The sequence below is a fragment of the Solanum pennellii genome, chromosome 11, assembly GCF_001406875.1.
Source record: "Solanum pennellii chromosome 11, SPENNV200".
NCBI lineage: Eukaryota > Viridiplantae > Streptophyta > Magnoliopsida > Solanales > Solanaceae > Solanum > Solanum pennellii.
In genome coordinates this window covers 2031538-2049368 of record NC_028647.1, presented here as the reverse complement: position 1 = coordinate 2049368, position 17831 = coordinate 2031538, and the positions used below count along the sequence as shown (strand labels likewise).

The 17831-nt window shown below is 35.2% G+C and overlaps 1 protein-coding gene across 3 annotated transcripts; it reads right to left on the bottom strand.

Annotated features, from left to right (window-relative positions):
- Positions 1-93: 93 nt before the first annotated feature.
- On the bottom strand, positions 94-15441 carry LOC107004882 (phosphatidylinositol-3-phosphatase myotubularin-1). Of its 3 annotated transcripts, XM_015203282.2 has the most exons (20): positions 15183-15441; positions 14964-15032; positions 13087-13161; positions 12177-12248; positions 11817-11886; positions 11676-11725; positions 6939-7228; positions 6772-6845; positions 6632-6695; positions 6424-6483; positions 6022-6121; positions 5545-5658; positions 5147-5316; positions 3585-3612; positions 3357-3413; positions 2935-3153; positions 2702-2761; positions 2515-2579; positions 1532-1811; positions 94-1022 (listed from the first exon to the last, which is right to left on the bottom strand). In XM_015203282.2, exons 1-20 carry the CDS (start codon positions 15300-15302, stop codon positions 507-509), a joined length of 2553 nt encoding a protein of 850 aa, XP_015058768.1. In that variant the 5' UTR covers positions 15303-15441; the 3' UTR covers positions 94-506. The 3 variants fall into 3 exon arrangements, with proteins under 3 accessions (XP_015058768.1, XP_015058767.1, XP_027768791.1); XM_015203281.2 differs by lacking the exon at positions 3357-3413 and having other exon boundaries at positions 3528-3612; positions 15183-15440; XM_027912990.1 differs by lacking the exon at positions 3357-3413 and having other exon boundaries at positions 3528-3612; positions 12173-12248; positions 15183-15438.
- Between the last annotated feature and the right edge of the window lie 2390 nt (positions 15442-17831).

Sequence of the window (17831 nt, the reverse complement as noted above, 5' to 3'; positions counted from 1 at the left end):
AAACAATCAGTTCATATATTCGACGGGTAGACAGCCCCCGATAAAATAGCGAACAATTGTTAAGCAGATATGAGCAGAGCACCACACACACAATTAGAGGATGTCCACCAGAACCATTTTATTCAGAACTCATGATTATTTGTCATGTACAAGAATGCAGAAAGAAACATTTCGGAGGAGGAACGCCTATGTCAAAATGTACATATGAATTGTATCTAAATAATATCAGTTCAAATCTTCTCAATCCTCCGCGATGTCAAAACTTTCAGATGATCCGCATAGAAACTCAAATCAGTTCTCCATGTACAGTTCTTGAGCCATCTCAATCTAACAGAAACTATGTTTCAAAGCTGTTGTACTCACTACTGCTACTTCTGTCTAATTGTTTGTTGTGATTTTTGCTAATAATAGAAACTGAACCTACTGCCGCCTCCATTTAATTCCCAACTGTACAAAGATATCTGATCACATAAACTGAGCTTGATGCTTGGCTGAAACCATCTTTCTTAACTTCCAAAATAACTATCATATATCGAAAGCCGATCAAATGCATCAAAGTTGGCTTTGAAATCAACCAATTGGCTCTGAAACTGAGCACAACCAGCATTTGGCAACTGGCACTCTCCATCTCTAGTGTGCATCGGGCATAGAGATCCACAAACTCGGATGAGAGGATTGTCGGAAACATTATCTTCCGCCACAGAAACAGGTTCAGAGAGGTCTGCTTTCTCACTGTGGGACACTGTGCCATTAATATCTTTTGTACGAACTGAGCAGATAGATCGCTGAGGGATTTCAGTTGGGTTCCTTTCAATGCCTACGTTACAGTCTCCATCTGCTGTAAAGTAGACATTGAACCCCAAAGATTGTACTGCGCGCTTTATAGTAGCAGTTTCTTTGCTTGCTCTTTTTACCGCATCCCTGGCAGAGGTGCTTGCAAGTTTCTCATTTCTCAGTTCTGTAACTAAGGACTCCACGGTGACACTTGCTTCGTTAAGTCTTGTTTCTGCTAATTCTTTGGCCTGTGTAGAAGTTGTTTTTAGACGGTTAATGTAGAAGTTATGGATACACTCCAAGTTTTAGCATGCATTGACAAAATTAAGATGCAACAGTCGAGCGACAACGACATGCTACACTACAAATAAGCTAGAAAGTTATGCTTGTCATAGTAGTTAATCTTCTGGAACTAATATAAGCCAAATTTGGTCTACCATTATAATTTTTCTGTCAACATTAAGATGCTATATTTAGGTTTCCATGCACTCGCAGTTTCAAGCTGGAAACTTTCTTTTTTTTCCTTTTCGGAGAGGCCAGAGGAGAGAGGAGTCAGCAGAGGAAAAAAAAGGGTTTTTTTTTAGACGGTAACAATTTGTGTTTCTATTTCCAAAATATCAAAACCTGCCACAACATGTTATAACTTCAAGTTCCTAATTACAAATTAAAGAGTATACAGGAACATCTTCGACCCTATGGAAAAATTACAGGGACACTAAGACAAAGGGGGAAAAAAGGATAAAAGAAAAGAGGTTACCCTTTGCAGCTCAGAGAATTTTCTTGTCAGCTTCCTGCATTCAGCTTCAACTTCCCCACCTTGCGCCTCTGAGGGGCAAGCCCAACGAAGGTGAAACTGAGGCCACACAGTTGGAGCTAAAGCTGCTGCTGGTGGAAGTATAGGACCATTATGTTTCAGTGGGTCATAGAATAGGTTGTAATGCGCATGAGAGCTTCCTTCAGATGTCCTTAGTCCAGCTAAATACATCCACAGGCATCCACAAGCATCATATATACCAGCTTGCTCTCTTTCCTTCTCGCTGAAATTTATAAAAGTCAGAAGAAGTGAATTAAAACTAGGAAATGACATTTAGAGAATCCTAGCTTCCCGTGATGGAGTTCAAACAACGTAAAGCCAAAACCACTGAGGTGGCAAATTTTCTTACAGTGCTTAATAGCTGTAAATCCTGATCATAAAAGTATAAATAACCCACCCCCGACCCCACCCAAAAAAAATGAATGAAGAAAGAAAGAAAAGAACGATACAAAAAATGATTTTTTTTCATGTAGTCATTCTTGCATCATAATATGGGATAATTTCTTTTTAAATAAGTCACACACACATGACAATGACTATGCTCTTTTGTGTTGAACAAGAAACCTAGCTTTTAACCTGATTCAAACGTGACCCGGGGGATATTATAGAAAGAGGACGCCTCAGAACTATAACACCTCTTCTTCAGGTTGTTAACTCTAATTCTATTCCCTTTTATCAGACCTGATGACCGAGTTACGAGAGCTATAACGTGGGTCTATGCCCCTTTTACCCCCTATCACCGGAACTACTTAAGCTGGTTGTCCCAACTCAAAGCAAAAATCAGATTTGGAATCGGAGGTATTTCACGGGATAGCCTTTCTGACAAGCTCTTTTTAGTGAAATCGGTCTGATTTTGACCCTTTTTTCAACAAAAAGACAGGTACAGAAATGAAAGTGCAAAAGAAAATACTTCCAAGATAGATTACCTGTTGCACAAAAAGTTCCCAAAACGACAAGAAAGCATGCAATCCAGAAGATCTACCAGGAAAGCCTGCATTGTTGGAATTGAAAGATGGGAAGCTTTATTTTCTCCGGTGGGTGTAATTTGTTAGTTTACTTGAACATAATATTTTTACTCATATTTGATTTTTCATGTCCTTTAGGAACACATACCGAAGAGAACTCAAAGGCAAAGGGATACATCCTCAACAACTGCGAAACACAATCAACCCACTGCAAAGCACATCCAAGCATATCAAGTTAGAGCTAAAAATTTAAGAAATCAGTTAAGGGTCAATAGAAGAAGCAGCACAGGGCTGGGGGGATATTTTGTCAAATGCAAGAAATTAACCCAAACAAGCGATAGAACTGTGCACCGTGCAGACTTATCCGCCCAAAAGACATACCTGCAAAAAAATGGGGGAACTATGGTTCGCATTTGCTGTATTTTGAGCTTGGGTTGAAGCTGACCCCGATCCTTGACGCATGGGGGATAAAGGTAAACTCCCAGTCGAAGCCTGACGAGACAATTCAAATGGCATGTTGCCATTTCCAGATACAGTGGGCATTCCCAGACGATCTGAAAATGGATGACCAAATGCAAGCCAATCTTTCTCTACAAGTGCCTGGACAATAATAGTTCATTCGGGCGACTTAGAAAAGCTATCCATGCATAATCAAGGGTAGCAATGCCTCACTAAAAAATTAAATTCTTCTAACACCCAGGACAGAAGCGAGACTGAATACATTATTAGGAGAAAAAACAAGGCTACAAATGTAAATACCAGGTAGCATGTGCAAATTAGATCCAAACAAGTTGTCTCAGTACCTGAAACCCTCTAATTATGCGATAATATGGGTCAAGTAGCAAGCTGGCAAGTGAGACCAATTGTTCATGTGGAAGGAGCATTTCATGCTCCAAGAAGGAGAAAAAACAAGGCTACAAATGTAAATACCAGGTAGCATGTGCAAGTTAGATCCAAACAAGTTGTCTCAGTACCTGAAACCCTCTAATTGTGCGATAATATGGGTCAAGTAGCAAGCTGGCAAGTGAGACCAATTGTGATGTTCTATCCCATCCATCACTGCAAAATAAAATTCCAGCATTTAAAAAATAAAAAAGCAAGCTACTCTCTTCAAATGCTTATAGATGAAGATTTAGATGCACAATCAATTAAAAATAAATAAAGGAAAGATCATATTGAGAATATAATTAAATAGTAAAGTGTGCTCTCTCTAACAACATGGTCACACACTTCAACAAATCAAAACACATGAGCTTCATACCATAAATGACTAGTTGGATAAACAAATATGAGGTAGCAAAGTTTCTCAGTTATTTGCAAATAAAAACCACAGATGAATGTGCACTTGCCCATTTAAGTAAAAAGGGAGCTACACAACTATTTTAAACAAAACATCATATTAAAAGCTATTGCCAAAACAATTGCATGCTGCAATTTGTATGGAACCACTTGTCAGATGGAGGAGTTGTGGAAAACCTTTGTTTGCAGGTTTAACCTAACACTAGTTTTGCTCATCACCACTCCTTATGTTTTGACTAACTAGATTTATTAGATCTGACCTGTTAAGATGCTATAGGTAACATCCAATACTTCGAGAGAAGCATTAAGAGAATTAGTACTGATAAAAAGGTTTAAAAAAACTACAGAACATTTTTCAGTATAGCATCAGGTATATCAGCCAGCCAAGTTAAGCAAACATGATTAACTAAACCAAGGAAAAGAAGTAACTCAGCACTTCTTGATTCAAGTTACAAAAACTATATGGATCAGAAAAATATTTTCTGAAGCATTAACCAAAAGAAATCCCTTTAGAAAAACCCTGAAGTACTAAAATATCTAGCAGAAAGGCTCAAGCCAACAGTTCACAATTAACTGAACTTCAATATATTCTTATCGATTATAGTTTAACGGTAACTTCAATTTGTTGTGTTCATAACTAAGTTGATGATGATGTGTTGCCTCTGGACTGTCTATGAAAGAATGTTGTTAAAAATAGGCAAACATGACATGGTAAAGGTATGAAGCATCATATTACACATGATAATCACAGAAAAAGTTCTGCTATAAAACAACCAACTTAACCCTTGATTAACCTATGAACGAGTGATCAGCGGCTCCCTATTTCTATAGCTCTTATGAGATCATCAATGCCATTGCAAGAGAGCTAGTGTATTGCTTTTTATTTCACAGAAGTACATTTATAATATTAATTAAGCAAAATAGCATATATTACAAATGGCAAGTTAGTCATATCACAATTTTTATAAATTAATAATATATAAGTTAAAAGAAATGTTATAGAGAAATTAAAACAAATAAGTGTAGTATTGTATATCACAAGGGACGTCAGTGTGATGGAGCAAAAACCTGGGGGAGGTCTCTGCTAAATAGGACTAAGAGGCTCTTAGAAAACATAAAACCTAAAGTTAACGTAGTACCATGACTAAAACATAGTCCCAACTAATAAGAATATTACTGATAAACTATCCAAAGAAGAATCAACAGAAACATGAATAGAAGGGACTAATGTTCTCCATTTAGACATTTATTGCCTTGTTTATAAGCATAATAATGGGTCCAGAAGAGAAAAAACCTGCAATGAACAAGCACTGAAGCTGATTCTAGTGCAACACGTGCAGCAATCCAAGCAGAACCAGCCAGGACAGTTTGCACATGTATTAACCACCCAGTGTCCCCCAGAGTAGAAACTGAAGCTGACATACTGCTGAGATTGCCTCCGCCCCAACTCCATCCACCATGCCTCTGTAAAAGCAGATAATCAATTGACAGCATTAGCTTATCATCACAGCCCAACCACACCCCACCTCCAAAAAGAAGAGAGAAATTTAATGTGGCAGAAGGATAGAACTCCCCGTTAATTTTCTTATTTCCTTACCAATGAGGAAGCTTCTGGCTGGGCCACTAAATACTGATGGCACAGATCATAATGAGAGAAGAAAAACGGGAATACCAGATAAATTGGCGGCATACCAGATAAGATGACATTCCGTCTGATGAAGTAGTTCCATAAGTATCTACATAGTCTCTAAGCCGACCAAGACTCTCCCTCATTGCATGTATATTATCAATGCCAAAGAAAACAATCTGTAAGGGCATGTAAATCAAGCAACATAAGTCCCAAGAGAAAAAAGGGAAAAATATACTCCACTGTCACATTATATATTTAGGTTTCTAAATGGTTATGGAGTTGAAGAAACAAAGAAAGATTTTTGACACGCAGCTGAAGTACCCTAAGATCATGTGGTCTTAACCATGCCATGCCATGACATTTCTATGGCTATAAGAGCATGTCATTAAGGGTATGGGAAGCTAAGGTTAAGAAATTACCAAATAAGTCATTCTTTTTGGGGAAAACTAAAAAAGAAAGTGTGTCCATGTATAATGAAACTCATGGAGTATTATGACGGAAACAGCAGCATAACCAGACAGCTCAAATATTAAACAGACCTCCGACTGGAAATAGTTTGCAGATGACTCCGATCCACCTCCCATTGCCCCATTTGCTAAAGCATTTTTCCTCGGCCTTGCATCAGCAATATATAGCTTCCTACGTCGACAAATAAAGAACATACACAATTAATAAGAGATAGCCAGCTATGCTGTAGAACTCCACATGCAGCTATCTGAAAGGAGTGATTCATCAAAAGGGAACTATCTAAAAAGAATCAGTAACAAGAAGAGAAACAAGATTATAAGTATTTTTAGGACCTGACCGAGCGAAGAATTGAAAGAAATTCTATTAACTAGCCACATACCAAGAAATTTACTTGTAAGGCTTAGGAACAAAAATTTAATCAAGAAGACATCTAGAAATTACTGATATAAAAAGGGGAGAAGTAAAAGGAAAACCTTCGTTTCTGTCCAGCAATTTGAGTACAGAGTGCAGCAACTAGATTTTCATCAGCATTGCTGCAGAAAAGAACAAATAAATTTCTTTTTAAAATTAGCTCGAGGAAACAGAGACCACTGTAAATCTTTAACAGCCCACTTAATTTTTCAGGTAAACAAAAGTAATACAAATTCATAAAAGAAAAAGAATCATATAATTTTGAATAACCTTCTCATATTCATCATGATTCCAACTAGAGGTTGAGAAGATCGTGCAAGAACAGCCCCAGTTCCTAAGAACAGCAAAACATAAGCAATGGTCGAACAAGATCAAGGCAAATGAGTGCAAGGAACTAAATTTAGGCATACCTCTATCACACCATGTTATGGATGGAAGCCTACTCCGTGCACGGAATGCACTAGCCTGCACCACTTTGTCATCACTAAAGTAAGCAGAACGAAAAGTCATTAGGTAAATACCAAAATAATAATCACTTAACCCAAGAAATATGGAAGAACAAAACACAAAACCTCACCTTATGGACTTCGGTAAGAGTAAAGCAAATGGATAAGTACTGGACATTGTGTAATTACAGTTGACACTGCTAATACGCCACCACTCATTTGAAAGTGTAAATGCCCCATCTTCAATAGCACGGATAGAAGCTTGATAAAACCCCATTCCAAGAAGTCGGCAATACTCATTCAACAGCCTCACTTTGGGATTTGTGTTACTAAACCTGGATGGACCACCAGCAAATGCATAGAGATCCCATAAAGTTGCAGGCCTTGTACACCGTAATAATGCATCATAGACAGCACGCCTCTGGGAAACCATAAGAAAAGCTTGTAAGCAAAATGTGTGCAGTTGTTTCGCCAGAAGTTAGGACAAGCTTGTGAAGTAAAGAGTCTGCATGACTTTGTTAATGAATGCAGGATATTACAGATCTATGCTAAACATATACGTATTCAGATTACTGTCCAGTTTCAACTACCATAATTGTCTTACGATGCATCAGGGCATTGAAATAGCATATATGGAGGTATTAACAACTACTAAAGCCATCACAAATGAGATGTGGCTCCCCACAAATACCCCTTCATCCTGCATAAATTTCATCATTTTGAAGCAAATCTATATGCAGCTATCACTGAAGAAGTTAAAATAGTATCTCAATATTGCTGTAGAAAAAGAGTAAAAGAGAAAACTCGTAATGAATGTACACTTTTTTGGTAAAAGTAATTCATTGATATACAGCAACAAGTAAATGCTGTAAAATATTACTCTGAAATGAATGCTGGTTATGACCATACAATAGGATTTTATAGATAGAAGTTTCTAAAACAAGGAAATTACTAGGGAAGTTCCCTATATAAAACAGCTTGATGATTATCACAATTATAATACAACTATTAGAAACATGCTATACAATTAACCTAGAGCATCCCGGCATCCTATACAACTCTGTTAAACACCCTCGAGCTAGAAGTATATATATCAACGCTCCAAGCTAACCAAAAATGTACTTGATTCTTGGACTTCAGAAAGAATTTGACAACTAGACTTCAAATATAGGAACAGAATGCATCAAAATGGAAAAAATATTAACTTCCGACTCCTGGAAAGCACATTCATTCTAGTTTGTTTGACGTCATTTTTAGGACCACATAATGCCCGAAGAATGAAGCTGGAGTACAATTTGGGAGAGAGTAGAAGAGATGAGGGTGAGGAGGGGCGTCCATTTCCGAGAACCAGTTTGGAATCATGTTGATGCGATCGACTACAGAAGCCATCCATCTTTAGAGGAGACTAATGGAGAAATATCGGAAAAGGAAGAGGGACTTACATGTGGTGTTCATGACCTTGAAAAATCCTACGACAAAGTTCAAAGGGGAGTCCTCCGGAGATGCCTGGAGGTGTACAAGTGACCTACATATGGGAAATAAGGACATGTATGATGGAGCCAAAACTCGAGTTAGAATGGTAGAAGGAGACTTGTAACACTTCCCATTTGAGATGGGGTTGCACCAGGGATCAGTTCTTAGTCCATTCCTGTTTGCCTGGGTGATGGATGAATTGACGTGGTATATTCAAAACGAGGTGCTTTAGTGTATGTTATTTGCGGTTGATATAGTCTTGATTGAAAGACACGCAGTAGAGTTAATGCTAGGCTAGAAGTGTGGAGACAAACTCAGGAGTCTAAAGGGTTTAGGTGGAGCAGGACCAAAATGGAGTGTAAATTCAATGATGCAATGCATGAGGCAGGCGTGGAAGTGAAGCTTGACACACAGGCTATTCCCAAGAAAGATGACTTCAACGATTATGATATCATACATCATATTGATACGATGTGGAGGGCTGCCTCTAGAGTCTTGTGTAATAAAAATGCACCACCAAAACTTAACTTAAAAGTAAGTCCAATAAAATGGTGGTTAGACTGACGATGTAGTACGGGGCAAAGTGTAGGCCAAAAACTCCCACGTTCAAAAAAATGCATGTTGCGGAGGTTGCTGAGATGAATGTCTGGAGATACTAAGAGCGATAAAATTAGGAATAAGGTAATCCGGGGTAAGGTAGGAGTGGCGTTCGTGGTGGACAAGATAAGGGGAGCGAGATTGAGATGGTTTGAACCTATGAAAAGGAGATGCGCAGACGCCCCGAAGTGTAAAAGGTTGAATATAGTAGGCACAGTAAAAGGTAAAGGTAAGTTGAAAAGGCATTGGGGAAATTTCATTAGACAGGACTTGACGCAAGTACATATTAACGAGGATATGATCTTAGATAAGAGGGTGTGGAGGAGGTCGAGTATTAAGGTAGAACATTAGTAGGTAGTAGAGAGTGTTATCTAGATCTTTTAGGGTTTAGGCTTGTTGGGGTCTATCGTTGTACTAGTCGTACTCTTGTAGTTCTTGCTTTTGATATCTACTATCATTTGTTTCCATTACTACACTATTTTTTTCTTGTTCTTATGATTTTCTTGTAGCACAACTTCTCTTACTAGTTGTTATGTTTTCTTCACTATTTTCTTTTCTATTAGCTGAATTTGTTGTACTTGAACTGAGGATCTTTGGAAAACAACCTCACTATCTTTATGAGGTACTGGTAAAGCTTGCGTACGCATACCCTCCCTAGACCCCAAGAACAACAACATACCCCGTGAAATCCCACTAAGTGGAGTTTGGAGAGGTGGAGTATAAGCAAACCTTACCACAACCTCGCGGAAATAAAGAGGCTATTTCCAAAAGATCCTCGGCTCAAGTGGATCAAACCCAAGTAAAGGAAGGAAAAAACAATGAAGAAAGCATAGTCTTTAATAAGAAAAGCAATCTAAAGACTACAAGAAAGAAACGTAAAAACAAAATAGTGCAATAATTGAAACACAATAAACAACACATGACAAGAACTTCAAGGGTAAGACTAATACTACGATAGGCATAAACAAGCCTAAACCTAAATAGCAAGACAACACTTCTCCCTAACATTCTACCCTAATATGCGACCTCACTCCTTCTTATCTAGAGTCATGTCCTCCGTAATAAGGTGCACCATGTACTATCTACTCACCTCTTCCCCACTACTTTCTCGTGTACCTCTATTCCTCCGCGTATCCCCTACAACTAACCTCTTGCACCTCCTCACTAGGCCATCAACGCACATCCTCTAGACATGCTCAAACCATCTCAATCTCGTTTCCCTCATCTTGTCCACTACAGAGGCCACTCCCATCTTCTCCCATATAACCTTATTCCTAATCTTGCCACTCCTAGTATGCTGACACATCCATCTCACCATCCTCATCTCCGCAACATGCATCTTATGAATATGTGAGCTTGTGACTGGCCAATACTCCACCCCAAACCTCTGATTTCACCGGGTATGTTGTTATTATTGATTGACTAGATTATGTATGCTAGTGTGACTTAATGACAAGTGGTAATGTGTAGTAGTAACCAGATAAATTGACTAACTTGACATATTGGTTGGCATGGAATATTAGCTACATTTATGTAAACTATAGACTTGACATGTCAGCTGATGCGGATGCTGACTTGACCAGTCACCTGACATAGACCAACAGCGTGACACAATGATGTCATGGCAATGATTACTGGCTGTTACTAGATTGGTTGGTTCAGATTACAAGGACTACTCACAGAACAAGTTAGTTATAATGAATTATAACTTGACATGTCAGGTGATGTGGATGTAATGGTTAAAATAATGAAGTGAACTGTATTGTTTAAGTAACAGAAAGGGAATGACATGGGACAGGGATGACGTGCTAACATGGCTGATAGAATCTTAACACGGGAGGCACGTCCACGTACCTGCGGCTGGAACTAAAACCTGAAGCCGCATAAGCATAGGATCTCAGAGAAGATTTCACCATTGCGTGTATTGCAACAAAATTCTTGTATGTCAAAATCAGGTGGAATGGAGAAAAACAGCAAAGACATAAGACCTGAGTTTTTTATTTTTCTAGAATGGAGATCACTGAGGAAAGAATCAAGGTAAAGAGAATGAATGCTACTTCAATGTGACAGTATAAAACATCACTGTGAAAGGATAAAGCATAAACAAGGAACAACAAAACATGGTGAGAATCTACTTATTTTCACAATTAAGTAATTGACTGGACACTTAAATAAGTACCTCTAAATTTTATAAATCCCAGGTACTGTAGAAAGGACAATAAAGTAGAGGAAAGAACTCCTTAGAATTGGCTAGAAATAACATAAAAGACGATTCATTGTATAGGAGACCCTCATGGAATACTTTTTCCTAAATGAGGAAAGTGAAGTTTCTATTTATTGTCTTCTACTTAAGTACAAGTTTTATAAGCACACTACCAAATAAACTAGAGATGTACAATGAATCTAGATATTTCTGACCGTTGTAATCTCTAACTCATTATATTTTCAAAATCTCTAAATTCACTTTGTCTAACCTGAGTTTCTCAGGGCATTATACTTGGTGAAATACGCATCTCTTATCAGTAATAGTCCACAAAATTTATTCAAAAGGACAAAAACTCAAACCACCCAGTCAAGAAGAGAAACTGGAAACTCTCATGCTACTATAGAGAACTCGGTCTGCGAGTTCGAGACACATAAAGCAGTGGGAATATCATGGACCCCCTCCTCCCCCACAACCACAAAGAGAAGATAACAAAGCCATTATATTAATGAATGACCAAATCATCTTATGAAGCCTAAAACATATACATAAGAAAAAAGTGATAAAATCAGCACATGGGTTCTCATGAGTTAACCTGCTTGGTTCGAGCACGAAAACCAAACACGATGATTCTCATATCTTTGCCTGAAAAACACAAATTTAATTTACCATTATCAGAATATCTAATAATAACATATTTTCCGAGGATGGACAGTGCCTTCATGTAATAACATACCGATGATCTGAAGCAATCGCTGTGATCTACTCTTTTCAGGTTGACGTGGACCTGATGGAAGCTTCACAGCCTGGTTAGCAGGAAAAGAAAGAATTATAGCCAGACTTGACCAACACAGGAAAGGGTTACATAGTACTGATTCTAGAATGGACCATGAAAGACCAAGGTTCAAATTTATATAGAGGGAAAAAAGCTAGGTGGTTTCTTCCCATATAGCTAACTTTAGTGAACAGAACTATGTTGTAGATTAGTTGAAGTGCGCAAAAGTTGACCGGACACCACCTTTATCTCAAATGAAAAGAGAGATACAATTTAACTGTTGAATATCTGGATTATAAGAAGAAACAACAGCAAACCTACAATTTTCTGGAACTTTTCAATGGTTGCCAACGGTATTGTGCCAATTGTGATGATATCTCTAGACCCTTCACTCTAGACAATACAAAGAGAAACATCATTAAATTCAGTACAAAATAGCACAAAGCAGAAGAAGATGAAGAAAATTGTGGAACTGCAAAATTATTTCATGTAATTCATGTATGTCACCAAGCATGCGTGCCTAGAGCACTCAAGGCAGTTTAGAAAGCAATTTTAAGCGTGAGACCAAGATCTTTCAATGATCCCAGCAGGAAATCTGAAACTACCACCAAAACCACAGAATGTTGAAATACTATCTGAGCATTCAACAAATCACAATCTTATTGGACAGTCAGCTCTCTTCCTAGCTTAGCACTTTTTGTACCAAGCTGTCTTTTACCCTTCTTTTGTACTTGCTGCATATTCTTGATGCCTACTAAATAAAATATTTTACTTCATCAAAAGAAAAAGAAAATACTACACCGCATAAGCTGTTCCACTGTAGAGAAAAAGAAGTAAAATACGTTTTTTTCAAAGTCAATGCACATGCATCCAAAAAAAAGATAAGCAATAAGCATTCACAAATTTTAACAATCTAAATACCTCATCAGTATGGCTCTTAAAATTGACACTAGACCTTCAGAAATCAAGTGCTTTATAAATCATTATAAAATTATACAACAATAACATATCTAGTGTAATCCCACAAGCGAGGTCGGGAGAAGGTGGTGCATACGCAACCTTACCCCTACCTTGTGAAGGTAGAGAGGATGTTTCCGATAATATTATATAAAAAATGAATTTGCAGTATTAGAGGGCAATTTCACTGGCATAGATTTACAAAAGGTAACTTCCATAACCAGGCCACATACACCATCAGATATAAAATATGAGAACTGCATGTATTACTTACCAAGAATAGGAGGCGAAAATTAGTCACGTATAAGGTTCCAGCATCATCAGTGTTGACAAGAACTACCCCATAACCCTGGAAATAATCAGTTAACCTTCAGGCTTGTGCCAACTGAAGAGAACAGAAACTGATGAAAGCCTATACTAGATCAATTTCAGGCTTTAGTACAGAGGCTTTTTATCAATAACTTATTAATAAGTTGTTCCAATATGATAAGTCTTCATGATCTAAATAAAACTCTATACGAACACATGAGTAGATAAATAACCAAACGATCATAAGAAAGAAACAATCAAGATATTCAGTAACTATCGAAGAAATCAACATATAAACTAATGAAAAAAAGAAATTAAAACCCTCACGAGCCATCGTCATGTCTTCCCAATAAATCAGGAAAAATATTAAAAATAGCACTGTATGTGAGGTAAATCATATTTTGTATCTTATGCATTAGTTAATAAATGCTTCTAAACAAAGAAAATTCAGAAATAAACTGTCACCATCTTGTTTGAAACACAACCTGGGGATTTATAATAATTTACTAAAGGTAGACTTTTTTTTTAGATAATTGACTAAATGTACTTTTAAGAAACATCAATAAAAGATAATAATTTATTTTCTTGATAATGATTAGAAAATAATAATTTCTTAAGCTGAAGAATCTGAAAGGCTTCAAATAGTCAAAGATTTCAGCAAAAATAAAAAGGAAGAAAGATTAGTTCGATCACATTCTTGTGCAAAAGCTTTAGAGACAACTGAATAACTAAGTTGCAAAAGATTCAGGATAATAGTTAGTCTCTTACAGAGTTAAAAGGAAGCTTATCTAGTTAAAGTTCGGAGATCAGGTCCTATGTCGGATGGGAATAAAAGCTTCTAAGACCATAATCCCTGAACTAAGTACTAAGTTCCCTAAGAAAGAGATGCCCATCTTCTACAGAAAAGTTAAAGCTAAGATACTACTCCCAACGCTACTTTATCCTATCCAAAAATCGCAGGGACACATTCACAATTCATAAGGTGGTTGGTTAACAATAGTAAACCCTTTTTAAGTACCGCTAAACTTAGGTGAACTGGCAAATTTTAACCAAAATCATACACCTAGCCAACCATACAAACATCTTGTTGATCTCCAAATTGCTCCATCTTTGGTTGTATAACATATTCTCAGTGTGTACAGGCCGACCAACTTTTCTGTAATTGATGAAATCCCTATATTCGCAACTAAGGGCCAGATTTAATTTTTCAATAATAAGTAACATAGAGCGATATGGAACCCCCGCCCCTAAAGAAAACAACATATCATCTACATATGATACTTCATTTTCTGTAAGCAATTAAGAAATGAGAAAGCTTCAAATGCAACAGAGTTCAGACCAATTTTATAACCCTTAAAAGGCAAAAGAGAATAGCTTTCCCCAAAAGCATTCTTTACGTTACCTCGCATCAACTCATTCTTTTCTTGCATCTCGGAATTATTTACATCATGATCAGAAAATGCTCACAGTATATGTACAAAGTGTGAAAAAGCATACCCGAATTCAGTACCTACTAATCAAATTAAAATTGAAATAAATAATTTCAGCATCCATAACATAATGTTGTGAAAATTAATCCAATTCCTCAAAGTTGAGATTCAAAGAACCACCACTTTAAGTATCATTCTTTCAATCCACATTGCGCACACGCCGTAAATAACAATACAAATTATCCTCTAATTATTTCCTTGCAGATTTCTTTCCAAAAAGCATCTATATTCCGTACTATAACTACACATCAATTAATCACTAGAGTCCTGATTTCATTGTCTGGGAACACAATTATTGAAAATGCACTACACATACATAGATACACCAAATAAAAAGCACAGATATAGTTACCTCTACTATAACTTGCTCGGCTTCCAACAAAAACTGTTTAACTCCAATAGGAATCGACCTCGCAACAGGCTGCACGTATTAATCACCCAAAAAAGAAAAGGAAAAAAAATCAAATTCCGCATTCAATTAAATTGTTTTTAGAAGAATTCAACACACATTAAACGGAATCTATAAATTGAATTGAATTTATAGAACCCTAAGAGAAGTGAAAATATTTACATCGATTTTGGTCCATTCAAGGGCATCCCAGCTACCGGCACCTTCAATTTTGTCGGACTCAGAGAGTCGACTCTCCGGCTCCCGGAGTGATGAGGATCGCGCCGACCGACTCCGATACATGGCGGTGGCGGCGACTCGAGAACGGTGGTGGTGGTTGTGAATTTTTTATTTTGTTTTTTTTGTTTTTTTTAGAGCATTCGAACAACAAAATGGAAGAAAAAAAAAACAGAGTGCTATCTCTCGTGAATGAACCAAAAGAAATGAGAGAATTTTTGCTTTTTTATATTAATTTTTATTTTTATTTTGGTTAGTATTTGTAGAAAAGACACCTGTGGAATAAGTGGGCTCCATCTGACGTGGAATTTAAGTTTCTCTATTGTATTTTTTTTGTTTTTATATTGAAAAAGGATTAGAAAATTTTTAAATCTTTTTACACTTTTTTGGTAGGATTTTTACATATTTTTAATAATGTATTGTATATAGGGATTCTTTTATTACGATGAATGTAATTTTTGACTAAATTGTATATTTTTTTTATCGATATTAAATGTTATATATGACTTATGAGTAATTTGAAAGAATAAATATATAAGAAAAATAGTTTACGAGGTGAGAAGTAAATCTTAAATAGAGAGGATATAATAATAGTATATACAATGTAATCACGTAAATGAAATTTGAAGAAGGTAAAATGTACGTAGATGTTGCTCTACATTATAGAGATAGAGAAGTTGTTTTTGATAAACTCTCGATTCAAAATAGATAGGATAATAAATAAAATAAAATTATTAAATAATAAATAAAGATAAAAAAAGAGGGTAAAGGTCATGATGAGATTATACAAAATAAAATTTTTGTCATTACGTAATGATAAATTAAACGCACGATATAATCAAATGAAAATTAACAATATATTTAAATTAACAACATTGTATATAATAAAATAGGTAATAATCATCCAAACAAGTTGTTATTAGATACCTCCATTAAATTTTCTAGAGAAAAAATTATATATTATTGAAGTTATCTTTTCAAATTAGCAAAGCTCTTTAATTTCATAATCATGCGGAGTCATAATTTTAAGTTTATAATTTCTTCCGATTGAACTCATCTTCATCATAATTATTAGTGCGCAATAATATGCGTGTATATTTAATTAATTTCTTAAAATAAATATTAAAACAAACAAAAATTATTAGATTAATTGGAACTTGTTATTAATATTCTCCGTCCACCTTACTCGTACTCATCATTTGATAGAAAATTCTATATAAGTTTACCTCCGCTCTACCCTTCATCTGTTATGGATTTTCATTATAGTTATTAAGTTTGCAATTAAATATTTTTGTATATTTGGTAAAGTTTTAGTATAATTATAAGATCAAATAAAAAAATTATTAGATATGTGTCCTTTCCATATACGAACTTCTTTTAATACTTAGATTTTAAATATTTAAGGTGTGAGTAAGATATAAATTTTTATTTCAAATCTAGTCACAATAACACAATAAGGAATGCATTAATCTAATTTCCTTTCTCTAATAGCTTATTAGAATTATATAATTATATTTAGGTTGTTACTAAATTACTGGACTAAGTACCCACCATTATAGTTTTTGGTATAATAATTCACGTGAATTATTTAATAACTAATTATTATTGTTGATAGATACTTCTCATCTGTTTTTTTTTATATATTCTTTAATAATTGACTTGAATAATTCAAACTAATATCCCTTTATTCAATAAAAATTAATGGAATACTAGAGTTTGGACATATCAAAATAAAAACAAAAAATAGCTTAATGTCAAAAAAAGAAAATTATTTTACACATCAAAAATTTTAAATAAAGTGGATTTATTTTAGGTAATAATATTTTTATTCAAATCGTAAAAGTCATGTTGGATAAATTCCTCACTTTTTTTTTATTGTTGTTGATAATGTATCAAAAAAACATGTACATTAAGTTCGACGGTAAATATAGGTAAAAATTAAACTTGAAACTTCTTATTAAAAAAATTATCTATTCAATTAATTTAACTACCGTTACAATAAATGAGTAAATTGATAAACCTTAATGGTGGTCACTTTATATGATGTCTACGTAATTATTAAATGCTAGAATTAAAAATTTAGTGGTACTTGTACGATCTGAACTACAATTATTCTTACATTTAAATCATAGTATTTTTTGGAAATAAATAATTTTCTGGCTTTTAATTAAGTGTCACTATCATGTTCAAAAAACCTTGTATATATATTATAAAAAAAAATCTTGACTTTTTCTATTTGTTCTTTTGTTTTTTAATTGAAAATATTTTGGCCGGTTGTGGACACTTATTTGATCCAATAAATTTGGTCCACAACTTTAGTGATATTGAAAGAATATCATATGGGAATTAAAAATAATATCATTTTTACAATTAGTAATGTTAAAGCCTTTTATTGGTCCATCAAAGATCAAGAGAATATTTTAAGCTAAATTATACTTTCGATCTTTTCTACTTGTTCATTATTCTAAATTATAAACAAATAAAATAAAGGTGAAATTTACATGAATTTGTTGTTGTTTGTAATTGTTTTGTTTCACTTTATTTGAATTTTTATTAGTTCATTCCAAAAAAAATTGTGTATTTTAATATATTTCA